The sequence below is a fragment of the Monodon monoceros genome, unplaced genomic scaffold, assembly GCF_005190385.1.
Source record: "Monodon monoceros isolate NGI ecotype Baffin Bay Population unplaced genomic scaffold, NGI_Narwhal_1 Super_Scaffold_20, whole genome shotgun sequence".
Classification (NCBI taxonomy): Eukaryota; Metazoa; Chordata; class Mammalia; order Artiodactyla; family Monodontidae; genus Monodon; species Monodon monoceros.
In genome coordinates, this window is record NW_021703777.1 from 65,989,454 (window position 1) to 66,006,710 (window position 17,257).

General features: G+C 37.7%; 1 protein-coding gene across 7 annotated transcripts in view; it reads left to right on the forward strand.

Annotated features, from left to right (window-relative positions):
* Nucleotides 1-17,257, forward strand: part of FRYL (FRY like transcription coactivator) — a 244,767-nt gene that overhangs the window by 186,804 nt on the left and 40,706 nt on the right. For 5 of the 7 annotated variants that reach the window (XM_029235869.1, XM_029235868.1, XM_029235867.1 and 2 more), the window contains 12 exons: nucleotides 1,102-1,186; nucleotides 1,714-1,826; nucleotides 2,785-2,935; nucleotides 3,605-3,708; nucleotides 5,337-5,522; nucleotides 7,044-7,248; nucleotides 8,527-8,648; nucleotides 9,494-9,684; nucleotides 11,192-11,286; nucleotides 12,365-12,972; nucleotides 13,283-13,380; nucleotides 16,912-17,082. In XM_029235869.1, the coding sequence (XP_029091702.1) occupies nucleotides 1,102-1,186; nucleotides 1,714-1,826; nucleotides 2,785-2,935; nucleotides 3,605-3,708; nucleotides 5,337-5,522; nucleotides 7,044-7,248; nucleotides 8,527-8,648; nucleotides 9,494-9,684; nucleotides 11,192-11,286; nucleotides 12,365-12,972; nucleotides 13,283-13,380; nucleotides 16,912-17,082 (2,129 nt within the window). The remainder of the gene's footprint in view (nucleotides 1-1,101; nucleotides 1,187-1,713; nucleotides 1,827-2,784; nucleotides 2,936-3,604; nucleotides 3,709-5,336; nucleotides 5,523-7,043; nucleotides 7,249-8,526; nucleotides 8,649-9,493; nucleotides 9,685-11,191; nucleotides 11,287-12,364; nucleotides 12,973-13,282; nucleotides 13,381-16,911; nucleotides 17,083-17,257) is intronic. The other 2 variants (XM_029235870.1, XM_029235866.1) reach the window with 1 other exon arrangement.

Here is a 17,257-nt window from a genome sequence, read left to right on the forward strand (position 1 = left end):
CTTAACAGGCATATTAAAAAGTTGATTGGATGTTCTGTAGGTATATATGGAACTTATTTTGTCGTTTGTTGTATGATGATTTCGTCGATAGAAGTATACATAGGTCTTTTCTCTTGCAGTAATCAGATTCCCCAGAGAAAACTCTTCTAGTCCTCTGCCTAGAGTAGAAGGTGTAGGGGTGTGTGTGTGTGTGTGTGTATATACCAGTACATATAATCCATACATACACACACTTGCACAGTCTTCAAGCCTTCTGGTAGCCCAGTGGTGTAAGAAGGTTGCCGGGGGATCCAGTGGCAAATTTATGTATGTATGTATGTATGTTTTCACTTAGTCACTTAGTCTTCGTATCCTCAGTAAAGTACTTCCTCCTGCACCTGTATATGGTGTGCCCTAGTCCAGAAATCCTCTGATTTACTCAGAAGAGACTTCTGGAAGTGAGGAGAGAGAGCTACCCAGTTACAGGAGGCAGAAGGGTAGATCTTGGGAACCAGCTACTTATGAAAGAGATTTTCAACCATTCTTGCCTTTTTTTTTTTTTTTTTTTTTTTTGCGGTACGCGGGCCTCTCACTGTTGTGGCCTCTCCCGTTGCGGAGCACAGGCTCCGGACGCGCAGGCTCAGCGGCCATGGCTCACGGGCCCAGCCGCTCCGCGGCATGTGGGATCTTTCCAGACCGGGGCATGAAGCCATGTCCCCTGCATCGGCAGGCGGACTCTCAACCACTGCACCACCAGGGGAGCCCCATTCTTGCCATTTTTAGCACCTCCTTCAACCCCTACTTCCAGAGGTACTTGAAGCCACTAATTCCTGACCTTTTGGAGGTTCAGCAGTATAGATACGGAAGCTTCTTGTTTCCTCCACTAACAGCTCTGGATTCAGCCTTCTTAACACTTGATTACTTCCTGTCCATTTGTTTTCCAGTATCCATAATTTTGTTGCTGTTGTCTCCTTACCCTCTTGGTTGTTAAGAGTACATTCCTTTTTAAAAATCACCTTCTCATTTTAGTGGAGTTTTGACATCTATACTTTGAAATCTTTTGTTCTTATTGAGCTATCCTAGGTTTTAAATTCATAGATACTGTTTTGTTTATGATTACAGGAACTACTTCTAGTAGCAATACAATGGTAGCTCCCATGGACGGCAATCCCGATAATAAGCCCATAAAAGAGAATATTGAAGAGAGGTAGATACTTCTCTGTTCTTCATTAGCCTGTCAGTTTGACGTATACAGATTATCATCAGCATAAATGATAATTTCTGCATTGGAATGTATATTTCATTGTGTTAAAATTCTAGTGAGGAAATATATTTCCATATTGGAAATTTTCCACATTGACTATTTTAACATTAAAGATGCTGGCATGCTAGATTTTTTAATATGCACTAATGGATGAATAGGTAGAGTATGGTCAGTCACTTTCTGTGTGGCTACATTTTTAAACTTTTCTAAATGGATATTTACTCTGCCTGTTTTATATGGAATAGGTTTCATCAGCACGTTATTATCACAACAATTTAAGAAAAATCTTCAGGTAGAAATAATTGACTTCAAAGCTTAAGCTTTTGAATTGTAATGTGGAAATTAATATGTATCAGAGTAAACTTTAGTATTTTGTGTACTGTGTTCTTTTTTAAGCAAAGAAAGTGAAACATAAAGTACAAATACCACTTTGCCATGAACTGTGACTAACTCAGTGATCATTCCCATAGCTATGTGCACCTAGACATCTACAGTGGACTGAACAGTCATTTAAATCGTCAACATCACAGACTAGAATCTCGGTACAGTAGCAGCTCTGGAGGATCTTATGAAGAAGAAAAAAGTAATACATTCCAAATGTTTTTTTTTTTAATAACTGTGATGGCAAGGTGTATTATCATTATATTAATGTTAATAACTATATTCTTCCCGGAAGTTGTTTTTAAGAAGGGTATTTAACTGCCACTAGTGGTGTTCCAACATAATCTGAAATGTCTTGATGTTAAGAAGCAACGTTAAGTGGGGGAAATATGTTTCAAAAGCACAGGTTCCCTGTAGATAAAAGGAACATAAGAATTCGTTCTCAAGAAGCATCATAGAACAGACATTGACCAACAGGCTGCTTTTTTGAACAGATTTGAACTTTCGTGGGATTCACGTTTTACTAAAACGTTCTCCCTTGCAATTGCAAAATGAATAATGTGTCCGAGTCTCATTATAACACTAAGGTAGGGTAGAATAGAAGCACAAGCCTTCAGACTGGAAGGGACCCTGAAGATGATCTGGTCCAATCTCCTCATTTTGCACATGATGGAACTGAGGCCCAGAGAGGTTAAGTGACTTACCCATGTCACACAGAACTCACATTTCCTGATGGCCTTTCTTACTGCACCCTGCAGCCCCACTGTGGTAGAGCAGATTTCCTTTGAAGATGGGTTTGTACTGGCCCTATCTCAGGAAATTTAGAACTGAGTAACTTACCAGAAGCCCCTTGTTACAAGGCAGCTTTACCTATAATGTGGTCTCATAGCTTGGACATCAACTGTGGAATCATGATGAAGTGCTCATGTAGTTTTGCTATGATTTAAAGGATGGAACCTGAATTGATATCTCTTTTCTCTCTCTGATTTGCTTAATCTGATAAGATTTGTACCCATGTCTACCTAGCAAACATATGTCCAAATAGTGGGAAATTCTTTTTATCACTTTCCAATGCTATAAATAGTTGGTGTTTTACTAGAGTTTGCTTATATTGGCGGAAAGTAGATGGTGTAGACAATGAGATCATTTTATTTTGATAGGTGATTCAATGCCACTTTATTCTAATTGGCGACTGAAAGTGATGGAGCATAATCAAGGAGAGCCACTACCCTTCCCACCAGCTGGAGGCTGCTGGTCACCACTGGTGGATTACTTGCCTGAAACGTCATCACCTGGATTACCTCTTCACAGGTGGACCACAGTGTCATTCCTATTTCATATGAGCCAAACCACTGTCTAACACTTCCAGCTTTCTTTACGCTGACAACACAGAACATAAGAAACCTTCTTTCTTTTGATACTGCAACAAATTCGATCCGTGCGTTTAGATTTTAAGAAATCTAAAAACTCACACTTCTCACTGTTTACAATTAGTATTACTAAATCTAATTCTGCTGCTGCTGCTTTTCTGGGTGTCTGGCATAGTTACTTGACCTTTCTGGGACCCAGTTACTACATCTGAAAAATATTATTTTCCGGTAGTAGGCACTATTATTTTGAATTGAGTTAAGCTGATTTCTATTTAGCAAAAACCACAATAGAACAGTTACTGCATTCTTTCGAAATGTAGTATTGTAGCAAACATATACTGAACACCTACTATGTGGCAAGCAGTGTGCTAGGCCTTAGGGTTGAAGATGAAGAAAATATGGGCCTTGACTTCAAGGAGCCCTTAGCCAGATAGGTTTTTTCTAAAGCTGTCACGTAACGGTTTCTTCAGCTGTATTTCTTTTCTTCTTTTATTCTTGAGAAATTGTATTTTTTCCATAAAAGACAATATTAAAATCTTCAAGTAATTTGCATAAGATTTTCTCTAGGTTTACTCTAGTGACACATGAATAATGCTCTTGTTTGTCATAGGTGTAACATAGCCGTCATCCTTTTGACGGATCTCATTATCGATCATAGTGTGAAGGTGGAATGGGGAAGCTACCTCCATCTTCTTCTTCATGCAGTCTTTATAGGTAATACATATTCGGCGCTAATTCCTTCATTTTATATTTTTGTGATAATTAAAAGTCAGTATAGTATGTTTGTTTGCTTTTTACAGGTTGCATTTTATTTATTTTTTAGTTGAGGTAGAGTTGATTTACAATATTAGTTTCAGGTGTACAAATAATGATTCAAAAAATTTTATAGATTCTACTCCATTTATAGTTATTATAAAATGTCAGCTACATTCCTTGTGCTGTGCAATATACCTTTGTACCTTATTTATTTTATACACAGTAGTTTGTATCTCTTAATTCCCCACCCTGCCTTGCCCCCCCCCCCCCCCCCCCCCCCCGCTTCCCTCTCCTCACTGGTAACCAAGTAGTTTCTTCTTTATATCAATTAGTCGGCTTCTGTTTTGCTGTGTTCACTAGTTTGTTTTATATTTTAGATTTCACTTATAAGTGATAACATACAGTATTTGTCTTTTTCTGTCTGACATTTCACTGAGCATAATACCCTCCAGGTCTATCCGTGTTGCTGCAAATGGCATTATTTCATTCTTTTTTATGGCCGAGTAGTAGTCCATTGGGTACATAGACCACATTGTCTTTATCCATTCATCTGTTGATAGACACTTAGGTTGCTTCCATGTCATGGCTGTGGTAAATAATGCTGCTGTGAACATTGGGGTGCATGTATCTTTTCTAGTGTTTTTGTTTTCTCTGGGTATATGCTCAGGAGTGGGGTTGCTGGATCATATATGGTTGCTCTATTTTTAGTTTTTTGAGGACCCTCCATATTGTTCTCCACAGTGGGAAAGGAGATATGGTTTCAAGAAAGTTTCTTCCTATTTCTCTTTCTATTTTCTGTATGTTATTTCCATGACACTTTTTACCGTGATTCTTGTGGTCTAGAGCAGAGTTATTCCTAGCCTCTCCTTTAACCACAAACAAGTCTATTATACCCATTCCTATCATACAGGGCATACAGGTATGCCCTCCAGCAGGAAAAACTCTGTAACTGTAGCAGGAGTAAAATAAATTTACCTCTGGGACTGGGAACTTTCAGAGTAAATGGAAAATTGAGACGGGTACTAAGTGTTTCCCAAAAGAATTAGATTGTGGACAGTCTGATTATTACAGCTAAAACTCCACTGTGCCCTCTGTAACAAACGTGGGATCCATCACATCAGCAACACTTTTCATGCTTGTGGGATTGCTCTCCTGAAGCAAGTCAAAATAGCCATCTTCTCCTAAATTTTCCTGATATGTACACATATTATATAGGCACTGCTTTCTTTCAGTAAGCAAACATCTCCTGACTTTCTGTTGTGTTCTAGGCACAAAAAATGCTTGCCTTTAAAAGTTCTTTTACATCTAGTGTTATGTAACAGAGTATTAGTTTCTAAGAGATTACTAAATTTTAGACATAAAACACACTGGAAATTTGTCTTGATTCTCCCTAGTCCAGTAGGACAATAGGCTATTGTAAAAGTGTATACATACTCTAGGCCAATAAAGAACTTGATTGATGTACTATGTCATCTTTCACAAAATATTTTATATAATTTCTGCTTTTCTTTTTAAAATATGAGTTTGATAGCAAGAATACTCATTATTTCTCTTTACTGATGATGATCTTCTACTGTTCTCTTTAGGGTTTGACCACTGCCACCCTGAGGTGTATGAACATTGTAAACGCCTGCTTCTGCACTTGTTAATAGTAATGGGATCCAACAGTAACATCCGAACTGTTGCTTCTGTCCTTCTCAGGAACAAGGAGTTTAATGAGCCCAGGGTGCTTACAGTCAAACAAATTGCACACTTAGATTATACTTTCACAGGTATTTGCTTTAAAAGTACAGTTTGGGGCTCCCCTGGTGGCGCAGTGGTTGAGAGTCCGCCTGCCGATGCAGGGGACACGGGTTCGTGCCCCGGTCCGGGAAGATCCCACATGCCGCGGAGCGGCTGGGCCCATGAGCCATGGCCGCTGAGCCTGCGCGTCCGGAGCCTGCGTTCCGCAACGGGAGAGGCCACAACAGTGAGAGGCCTGCGTACCGCAAAAAAAAAAAGTACAGTTTGAAACTGGAACCGTACTTCGTTAATTTGGGATCCTGCATTAGAGAACATCAACTGACGTTGAGATACTAGAGAATATTTTTTAATGTAGTTTTATTATTTTAAGTACCATTGACATTATTAATTCATAGAAGAAGGAATTAAACTTGGAGTATTTGAATCTCTCTTACCTTTAAGGGTCTTTGTCATAAAAATGTTAAACTCTCCACATGTAAGTTAAAGGTACAATGAAAGAGTGGCTTAATTTGTTGAGCACTGGTTATGACAAAGATGGTGAACTTGTATTAGATTCCCCCTACTCTCAAGATCTGAAAAATTGACAAAGGAAGACATTTAAAATTTTAAAAAAATTTTTATTCACTCAGTTGTACTGATTGCACTTAAAATGTTGTACATCTTGAAGTTTAGTAAGTTCCAAATTATGTATTTTGAAGTAGTGAGGTCCAAATTAATGAGACTTTAATGTAAAATTTATTTCACTGTTGATGTGAATTTGTTTTACTTTTCAAGTTATATTTTCTTTTTCCCTAATAGCCCTAACTTATTTATTTCATTCATCAGTACCATCAGGTTTATAATAGATGATCTAGAAAATAATTGGCTTATAAAATTGAAATAAAATTACTTTTTTTTCCTAATCATATAATGCCACATACAGGGTTAATGACATTTTAAAGTTACTTACTTAAAGCCCTGTTATTTACTTTAAAACCTGTAGTTCGTGAGAAGACATCTATTAGTAAACTTATTCGCCTCTTTAAACCATGATTAAAAGATGAATGGAATAAAGTTTACTGCCTTTTTTTATGTTAAAGCATTTCTATTCAAAATTTCATAGTTTGGTGTTTGTTTTTAAGGCTCCTTTTGCTATTTTGTAAATGTGGGCATTAGTAATGACCTTTAGAATTACTTAATAATTGACATAATATCAATATAACAAATAGACTTTAAAATCGTCCTTGTTTAAGTAAAGTGAAGCAGAAAGCATAGACGCCTTAACATGAGAAATTAAAAACCAGTTCTCATTATATATAGAAGTGTGAATGGCAACCTATGTTGAGGAAATATGCCAAAATATTAGGAAACTGCCAGTTTCAACTTTGTTCAGCAGATGGCAGCACAGGACTGTATAGCAAGTCCAAATCGTTAAGTTTGACTGAGAGGCTCCGAAAACAACGTTTGCTCAAAAACTCACTCAGTGTAATTTGGTGCTTGTGAGGCTCACTTCTTTGAGGGTTGTGGGAGATTGATTCCATCTGGGCGTTCACACCCCGTGTCTCTTTCAGCAGGTGTTAGCGATTTTATACCTGATTACCAGCCCTCCCCCATGACTGACTCAGGGCTCAGCTCAAGTTCTACCTCCTCTAGTATCAGCTTAGGAAATAACAGCGCTGCCATTTCACATCTGCACACCACCATCCTCAGCGAGGTCGACATCTCAGTAGAGCAGGATGGAAAAGTCAAAACCCTCATGGAATTCATTACCTCAAGGTAACGTTTGCAGCTCCTACCATTCCTGACGCATAGCTGTGTTGTCATTGTTTCATTTGTCAGCTTCAGCGAACCCTATTTTGTTTTCCAAAGGGTCATTGATTTGGAATAGGCAGGTTTGTATTGTGCAATATTTAGAAAATTTGATGCAACCAGGGACTTTCTTCTTTTGCTCACACTGTTATACCTAAGGAGGGCCTTAATCATGACTAGATACCAAGTACCCAAAGAGGATACAGTATTATCTGAATATATATTTCTGCCTCCATTAGCTACATTAACATTCAATCTTCAAATATTTATTTATGGCCTACTCTTTGCAAAAGCACTATAGATAAAGAAGAAACGTAGGTGGGGAGAAAGGGGCTAGTATACCACAGCAAGAGCAAAATCACAGACGTGTGAGAAAACAAAGTATTTTTGGAACTGGTGAGTAATCCAGCGTGAGTGTAATGTGGAGGAATTTCTAGACAAGCTGGAGGGCCATGAAGCCCTGGCCAGAGGTTATAGATCTTTTAAGAAAGGAGACATTATCAAAAATCTTTGAGCTGGATGGGGAGGGTGAAGGACCCAATTAAGTAAATATGTTGACATGCCGTGGAGCGGCTGGGCCCGTGAGCCATGGCCGCTGAGCCTGCGCGTCAGGAGCCTGTGCTCCGCGGCGGGAGAGGCCACAACAGTGAGAGGCCTGCGTACCGTAAAAAAAAAAAAAAATGTTGAGAAAATCAGTCTCATAGCAAAGTATGTGATGAATTAGAGGTGTTACGGACTAGAGGCAGCATGAGCACATCTTTTTTCCAGGGCACTTCGGGCCTATGGCAATAAGGGGCCTAACCCTTACTAACCAAGCTGGTGAATGCAAAGATATTTTAAAGAAAGAATCGACAGGTAGTTTTAACTTATAAATTATTTTATTGGCATTACAATCTAAATAACAGTCTAGCCTCTACAAACAAGACTGTTTTGACCTGTAATACCTAAGCAATAACCAGTACTCTTCTCACTTGGCAAAATTTGCCATCTTTTCCTGCTACCTCTGAGAGAATTTGACTGTAACAATGGAAGACTTTGAAATTATACGTAACTTGGATCTTCCTGTACTTGCTCTAGATCATTACATATCCAAGTACATAAATAGTAGCAGTAGACTGTGTGACGTGCTGTTTGATTTATTCAACCACTATCCTTTCTAACTGCAAAAGCACATTTTAGGTGAGTATGAGTAAACCTTAATTAAGTTTAAAAACCAAGGGAATCATGTCTGTTCTCTGTTTTCAGAAAAAGAGGGCCCCTTTGGAACCATGAGGATGTTTCTGCCAAGAATCCTAGCATAAAGAGTGCTGAGCAGTTAACTACATTTTTGAAACATGTGGTTTCTGTTTTTAAGCAGTCAAGCTCAGGTATCTTTTAATAATCATTTCAGATAGTATTTACTTTCAAGCAGATCTTTTAGTGTGATGTCAAAACTTCTGATAATGTTTAGCAAAAATTTGACAAGTTGACATGTCTAAATTTTCAAAAGTTTTAGACAGGTTTTTTTTACTTACTAGTGATAACAGATTTGTTCTGGTTGAAGAAAAATTGTTACTACTTAGAAATCAGAATGCTACTTTGACGCTCTGGGGTTCTTAGTTTGGTGTAAGACGGCATAATAAAATTACAATATAATTGTTTATTATGAAACAATTATATTGAAGGAACATAGGTAGAGATGACAAACTCTTAAATTATTTTTTTCTACTGGTGTGGGCTTCTATCTAAAATTTAACACATTCTGAAAATTATAGTAAAATGTATCTAAAACAGTGGTTCTTAGCTAGGGGTGATTTTGCTTCTCAGGACATTTTGCAATGTCTGGAGACATTTTTGTCACAATTAGGGGGCGCGGGGCAAGTGGTTAGTACTGGTGTCCACTTGGGTAGAGGCTAGGGATTCTGCTACACAGACACACACTACACAGGATAGCCCTCACAACAAAGAATTATCTGGCCAAAATGTCAGTAATGCTGGGGCTGAGAAACCCTGTTCTCAGGGATTACTTCCCTGGAGATTAGAATGAAGAGTCATCTAAAGTGCAGACGGAATTTAATGAAAAGAAAAAGCATTGACTTATGAAATATTAGTGCCCACCCAGTTTGCCAGGTATTGTGCTGGCACTGGGTTTAACATGGTTATTAGCCTCTGATCCTAACCCCTATATATATCCTGAAAAACAAGCACTTACTTGTTTCCTTTGCTTTCACAGAAGGAATTCATTTGGAACATCATCTTAGCGAGGTTGCTCTGCAGACAGCACTTTCCTGTTCTTCTCGACACTATGCTGGGAGATCCTTTCAGATTTTCAGGGCCCTTAAGCAGCCTCTTTCGGCAACTACGCTTTCTGATGTTCTCTCCAGACTTGTAGAAACTGTAGGGGATCCAGGAGAAGATGCACAGGTAGTTGATTCATTTCTTTCAGCAAGTATCGAGCACGCCTCGTTGTCAAGGACTTATTGCCAAATGTAAATCATGGCAGGTAGAGCAAGATAATGGTTGTATAGAATTACTGATGTCAGATGCTAACAAGCAAAGAATTAAGAAACAAAGTTGTGTAATTAATGTTTAATAACACAGTAATTGAATTAAATAGTGCCTGTCAGAAACAGCTTTATCACACACACCTGGATATTATTCTGAGATGACCACAAGGTATAAGAGGAATTTGAAGTTAGATGTAAACTAGAACACTGAATTCCATTTGTTAAGATAAATTAAGTGAAATACTGCAGTAGAGAGCTTACATAGGTCTGTACAGACTCATGACTTTATTAACAGTGTTTTAGACACCGAGGATACAGTAATGAACAAGACAAAGTTCCTGGCATTCTGGAGCTCACATTTCATTGGGGAAACAAGCCTTTAATCCACCAATAAAGTATAATACAAGTTTACTTAGTGATGAATGCTGTGAAAATAATAAGGTAGAGTAACAGGTTAAAGAATGATGGGGGAGAGGATTTTTTATTTATTTATTTATTTTTTTATGATCATCTGAGAAGAAGAGTTTTGAACACATGTTTAAATGAAGTGAGCCCTGTGATAATCTGGGGAAGAGGGCAGAGGGAAACAGGACTAACAAGTGCAAAGGGCCTGAGGCAGAAGCAACTGGCTTTTTAAAGGAACATCAGGGGAATTCCCTGGCGGTCCAGTGGTTAGGACTGACTCGGCGCTTTCACTGCTGGGGCCCAGGGCTCAATCCCTGGTCAGGGAACTAACATCCCACGAGCCTCATGGCTCAGCCAAAAATTAAAATAAAACAAAATAAAGGAACATCAAGCAAACCAATGTGGCTAGAACGTACTGGTTGGGGGCCTCCAGAGGCAGGAGATTGATGAGGTAAGCAGGTCCAGATCATGTGAGGCCAAGGAGGTTCTGGTGGGAGGTGGGAGTTTACTCTGAATTGATGGGAAACCACCCATTGGTTTTAAAAGGAAGGGATGGATATGACTTGCTTTTTTTAAAAACTCACTCTGGAGGCTAGGTGGAATCCTTAGGAAGGCAAGAGAGGTCAGTTAAGAGGCTCTTTGTAAGAGTCCAGGCCAAAATGATGATAGTTTGGATTAAGGGGAGCTATGGAGGTAGAGAAAAGGAAGTCAGATTTAGGATTTATTTTTAAAGTAATATTTTCAAGATGCTGATGGATTCAATTTAGATGTGAGAGGAAGAAACAAGGATGGCTCCTAGATTTCTGACCCAGGTAATTTTGGGTGAATCGTGTTGCCAGTACAATCAGTTTATACCATTAGTTTGATGCATTCTCATCCATCAGCAAGATCATGTTGCTCAAGAGTTTATTTTGTAATATTAATGTGGAGTTTATTCTATTTTGAAATCTCATCAGGAAGTGCATTGCAGTTTCTTCTTTCCAGAGTATGATTAATTAAGATCTGCCTTTTTTTTCTAGGGATTTGTGATTGAGCTTCTTCTCACGTTGGAATCTGCAATTGATACTTTGGCTGAAACCATGAAGCATTACGATCTTCTTTCTGCCCTTTCTCAGTAAGAACTGAAAAACTAGGCAACCGGTAGACTTGTATTTAGACCTTCAATAGCTAAATATGTGTAATACTATATTGTTCTAATATCGGCAGTGAGAGTACTACCCCTAAATTCAGATGGATTGCCGGTGGGAAAATGAGCCTCAGACAGTGAGACGTGTGAAAGCTCACGGGGCTAGTATGCGGCAGTGCCGTTCCTCTGACACCCTAATCAGAGACCTTTCTGCTGTGCTACTTGGCTTCAGCCTCAGTGACAGGCTGTATTACTGCCACACTCAACATCCTCTTGTCACCCCAGCAGGCCAGGCTCCTCGGGACTCACACCTTCCACATACTGTTCCTTCTCCCTGGACCAGCCTCTCTTCAAACTTTGTCTTCCTTGCAAATCCCAAATTGATTTATCCTTCAAGTCCCATCTTAATATCACCTCCTAGCTAAGAATTTCTAACTGCCCCAGGGGAATGCTAAGCATTCCATCCTTTGGGATCTCACAGTATTTTCTTAATATTTTCATAACAGCAACTAACAGGCTCTAATTTATCCATTTCCATGGACTTTAATATTCCTAGCATTTTGCATACTGCTGGCACACGTAGAAAGTATTCTGTAATTATTTTTTAATCAATGATAATTAGATGTGAGGGAGAAGGAGAAATCAAAACTAAATTTTTGAGCTTGGTTCTTTTGGAAAGAATGTGAATTGACAGAAATAGGGACATCAGGACCTTTGAGGCTGGGGGTGAGACAAACGAGGCCTGCTTTGGACGTAATATGTACTAAATCCCAGAGCTGAAAGTTATCAGCGATAACTATAGCAGAATTTTCCCTTCAAATCAAACCTCATCCAACCCAAAGTAGCCACAGTGGAAAAGATACTGTTGTACATTTTAATAGGGAGGAAAGAACTGAAATTGGGTTAAGCAAGGTCAGATATACTTAAAAATGATTTTTCCTGGTAACAGTTACCATTTTGCAGTGTTTTCAAGAGTACAATTAATGTAGCAAAAGAAGCGATTGTGCATGGATTCATCTTTTTTTTTTTCTTTCTTTTCTTTCTTTCTTTTTTTTTTTTTTTAAAGAACCTCATACCATGATCCTATAATGGGAAACAAGTATGCAGCTAACAGGAAAAGCACTGGACAACTCAATCTAAGCACAAGTCCCATTAATAGTAGCAGTTACTTGGGATATAGCAGTAATGCAAGAAGTAACTCTTTGAGGTTAAGTTTAATTGGTGACCGAAGAGGTGACCGGCGGCGGAGTAATACACTGGATATAATGGATGGACGGCTCAACCACAGCAGTAGCTTAGCGAGGACTCGAAGCCTTTCCTCCCTGAGAGAGAAAGCCGTGTATGATGTGCAGCCCACTACTGAGCCTGCCAGCTTGATGGCCACCATTTTTTGGATAGCAGCATCTTTATTAGAATCAGATTATGAATATGAATACCTCCTGGCTCTCAGACTTCTCAACAAACTGCTGATCCACCTGCCTTTGGAAAAATCAGAGAGTCGAGAGAAGATTGAAACCGTACAAAGCAAACTGAAGTGGAATAATTTCCCAGGCCTTCAGCAGCTCTTCCTTAAGGGTTTTACCTCAGTATCCACACAGGAAATGACAGTGCACCTCCTGAGTAAACTCATTGCTGTCTCCAAACACACGTTGGTGGATCCTTCCCAGTTGTCAGGTGATGTGACTAGAATTGCACCAACTCTTTGCTTTTTTTTTTAATATAGTGAAATGTAAACTAATCGTTGGTTTTGAAATCTACTAATTTCTGCTTTTCCACAAACAGTTACGGTTTTCTTAATATGTGAGATAGCTTAAATTCTTTGGTAAAAGCAAAAAAAAAAAAATTTTTTTTTTTTTAGAAGATCAAGTACTCCAGGAAATAAAAAGAAAATGGTTTTTGTGAACCATGAAAAAAAAATCCTTTAATTTTTAAAATAATGTGCAATAAAATTGGTTATTGTTTGCTTTTTTTTTTTTTTTGATAGGCTTTCCTCTTAACATCCTTTGCTTATTGCCTCACTTAATCCAGCATTTTGACAGCCCAACTCAGTTTTGCAAAGAAACAGCTAGTCGAATAGCAAAGGTAAGCAAATGTGATGCTGGAAGATAACACTTTAGGGAATTTTCTCTGGAGTTTATCTTAAGGGGGGAAGTCTCTTAAAGATCCTTTTACTGTCACTTCCTATCTAAATTTTTATTCTTTTATGCATATGAAGGAGTAATATAGTAATGATATGTTAGCTGCTCAAATGACAGTGAATAAAATTATTTGTTTAGAGTAGCTCTCCTCTGAGTCTGAATCTTTTTCTGCTGTTTCCCTACTTTATCCTCTGTCAGTTTCCAAGTCATTCATTCATTTGCCCCCCAGATATGTACTGAGCACTGGATCAGGTGCTGGAAATACAGTGATAATCAGAGTAAATAGAATCCTTAGCCCTATGGGCCTTAGGGTGGCAGTGCAGTCAAGTAAGTAGACAATCACCGTAGAGTCTGGTGACTTTGCAATGGGAGAACAAAATATTCTAGGGACACATAAAGCAAAAGTCTGCCTGGGGGAAGTCATATCTAAGTGGACTTGAAGGGCAAATAAGAGTAACCAAAATAAGGTCCCTGGATGAGAAACAAGAGCAGGGCTGAAAGTAGAAATTTTCCAGGCAGGAGAAATTGCATGTGCAAAGGCCCTGCGGAAGAAGAGGGCATAATGTATTTTTTGATTCTGAAAGTTCTCTCTCCCTTTGTTTGCCTTTTTCCTTCTAACATTCTCTTTATCTTCTCTCTCTGCTCCCTTCATTCTTTTTTCTTCCTTATTTGACTCTTTCCCTCCCATCATATATTTCTTAAACACGTATGTAGCTATTTTTAAATCATTTGTGAACATTTGTTTAAAAGCTTTATAGCTCTTAGTCTTAATTGTAAAAGAATATGATGTTGACATTTTATCTGTTTAGTAACTTCCTCTTAAGAACAATAAAGGGATCACAAATACCTTACCTTCGGCTTAAACTTAATTCTTAACTAATTTTATTTTATATATTTATTTTTTTTTGTCACATTGAGTCTTGGAAAAAAGACTTTTCAGGCTGAAAATACAAACAGTTACAAGAAGGAGTTATAGGAATTTACAAGTAATATACATACAACAGGAAGTCAGGTGAACTGGAGGGGGTGACTCAGTAGTAATCTAAGTAAGATAACCTGGCTAAAGCACTGGGAGAAAAATCAGAGAAGTCTGCAACAGAAGGGAACAAGCAAGTAAATTTCTCTGGAAGAGCTTTTTATATAAGCAGTTTTTTTCAAACCTGAGATTCAGTTAGCAAGTAGCACAGCAGTAAAAGGAAGGAGCAAGCTTCTAGAAAACCAAGTAAAACACCCATCTCTCTATGGCCCACATTTCAATACTGTTAAGTGCAAATTTATCTCTGGGTGCCAATGGAGTGAAAAAAGACTACCAACCCAATTAATCACATACACAGTAACAAGAGTAAGAACATTTTCATTATCTGGATAGAAAATATTTAATAAGTGACAAGAAAATATTTAATGAAATTTGCTGTTGAATCCATCCTTATTTAAATTTCTAAATAGATATGGAGAAATTCTTAACCATTTTAAAAGCATGTATTTAAAAAGAAGAGCCATTATTATAGTTCATGGAGACATATCTTAGTTTTGAAAATGATGGTTTGTACTAAAAAACCCAACATGTATTTGCATTAATGAGGTCTAAAAGTGATTTTTTAAATAATTTATTGAAATGACCTTCATTTTAATATTCTAATAACACACCATTAGGAAAATGTAAACAAAGATTTTACTTTTTTCTACATGAGGGGTAAGAAAGAAAATATAAGGAAAAAATGTATATTGGCTTATTTGGGGATTTTAAGAAAGTAAAAAGCATAAATCCCTTGATAGGGGAAGTAGAAGCATTTGAGATTGGCGGCTGAAGTGCTGAGTAATTTGATAAGTGTTAGGTCAGGTGAGAAGCACAGCGTGACCAGAAGGCCATAGAAGGCCCTTGAGCTCCAAGCCTCTGCTGTCATGACTGAGGCAAAGCACAGGAAAGTCCCAAATATCTTTTATGTTTTTAAGAAATCAAATATGTGGCTTGCTGATAGTCATAAACTGCTATTAAGTCTGTTTTCTTCCTGTTGAGCAGCACACAAAGGTTCCCTCTGTGGCCTTTCAGCAACCTGCAGGATGTGAACTAAATTGATTCCTTAATTGCTCTCTCACTTAAACTGTTGAGAATAATTTTCTGCCATTATGTGCTTCCTCATTATGCAAATATCACTCTTTGTGATATTTGTGCCCTTGGAGAGCACAGAATTTCAAAATGAGGCAACACTTAGGACAAATATTGTCCTTTTTAGCTATTCATTATGGCAAAAATAGTATGCTAAAAAAGTTTGTTATAAAACATACTATTTTTTGGCTCGTATTTTAACCTGGTAATTCCAAAGTTCCAAAATTAAATCTAAGCCATTTGCTTTACTATAAAATTACACAGCCTATTATTCCAAAGAACTTCCTTCTGTTTCAAAAAATAGGTTCTTAAAAAATCATTCTTTCAAAAAATATTCTTTAAGAATATAAGAATTCTATAGGAATGCCTTATCCTTCAGGGATAAGATTAGAATTTACTCTAAACTATAAAAATTTTTGCTGAAGGATAACAAATTTTGAAATTATAAAGTTATGTGGTTTTTTAAAAAATAGTGTGATAAATTATTATATTTTGAAATACGAATCAGAAATATCAAACAACTTTTCTTTTTTCTTCCTGGTGTCTGTTTTATGAGTAAAAGGCTAATGGCATGAAAACAGCTGCTTTTAATGATTTTATAAAATAACTTCCAAGGTACTGTATTAGTCTCTCTGCATAGTCTTGCATGCCTTCATATCTTGGGCCTACATTTGTTGATTCAGATTCTGTAGTACCGTGTCACGCAAAGTCTAGGAAGTCAGTACACTTTGTAGTAGCCTGTAAATGATTGGCCAAGGACCTTAAGAGCTTTAGGTGATTTCCTGAAGAGTAGCTTGACGTCCACACTGGAGATTGCCATTCACTGGAGATGCAGGACTCAAACGTTTTATCAGTCCTCCAATGAAGTCCTTTGACTATATCACACAGGTTGAGGCTTCTGCCCTAGTGAGATACCCTGGACAGCTTGAGACTAAAGCACTTCTTCTTTGGCGTAGCAGCTCCGAACCTCGCTGAGGATTCCCACGTTGAGCCTGCCTGTTTAGTTATTTGTGCACTGAACCGTATATAGATTTTACAAAACAAAACTCTTTTTACGAAATGACACACAGGGTTTACAAAAACATTTGGGTTTTTACCAAAGATATTTTACATCAGACTGAAAAAAAGCCATACTATTTAACACCCACGGAAGTGCTTGACATATTAATCCTCTCCGTATGATCTAAGGCATTCTCTTAAGAATGCCTTGTGCTTTTTCCTCTTCTGTTTAACTTCTCTACCATATTGAAATAAAATGCATTAACTCTTCAACATATATATCTAAATTGATGCATTAAATAAATACATTTAGTATAAAATCAAACTTAACTGTCTTTAAGTGAATGAAATTTTTGCTTGCTTTTTTAGGTTTGTGCAGAAGAAAAATGCCCAACGCTTGTCAATCTGGCTCACATGATGAGTCTGTACAGTACGCACACGTACTCCAGAGACTGTTCTAACTGGATCAACGTAGTGTGTAGATACCTGCATGACTCCTTCTCAGATACTACATTTAGTCTTGTGACTTACCTTGCAGAGGTAAATTCACTCCCCCAAAAAAGGATTTTTCAACTGCTCTGTGGTAAAATTTTCAAGTAGATTTTATTTCTAGAAGCAGCACTGATGCTAATTAATCTTCATATTTTCTTTGAGAGTGAATATAGGTAACATCTTTTTTTGAAGAAAAATACAGGTAATATCTTTCAAGTAAGGA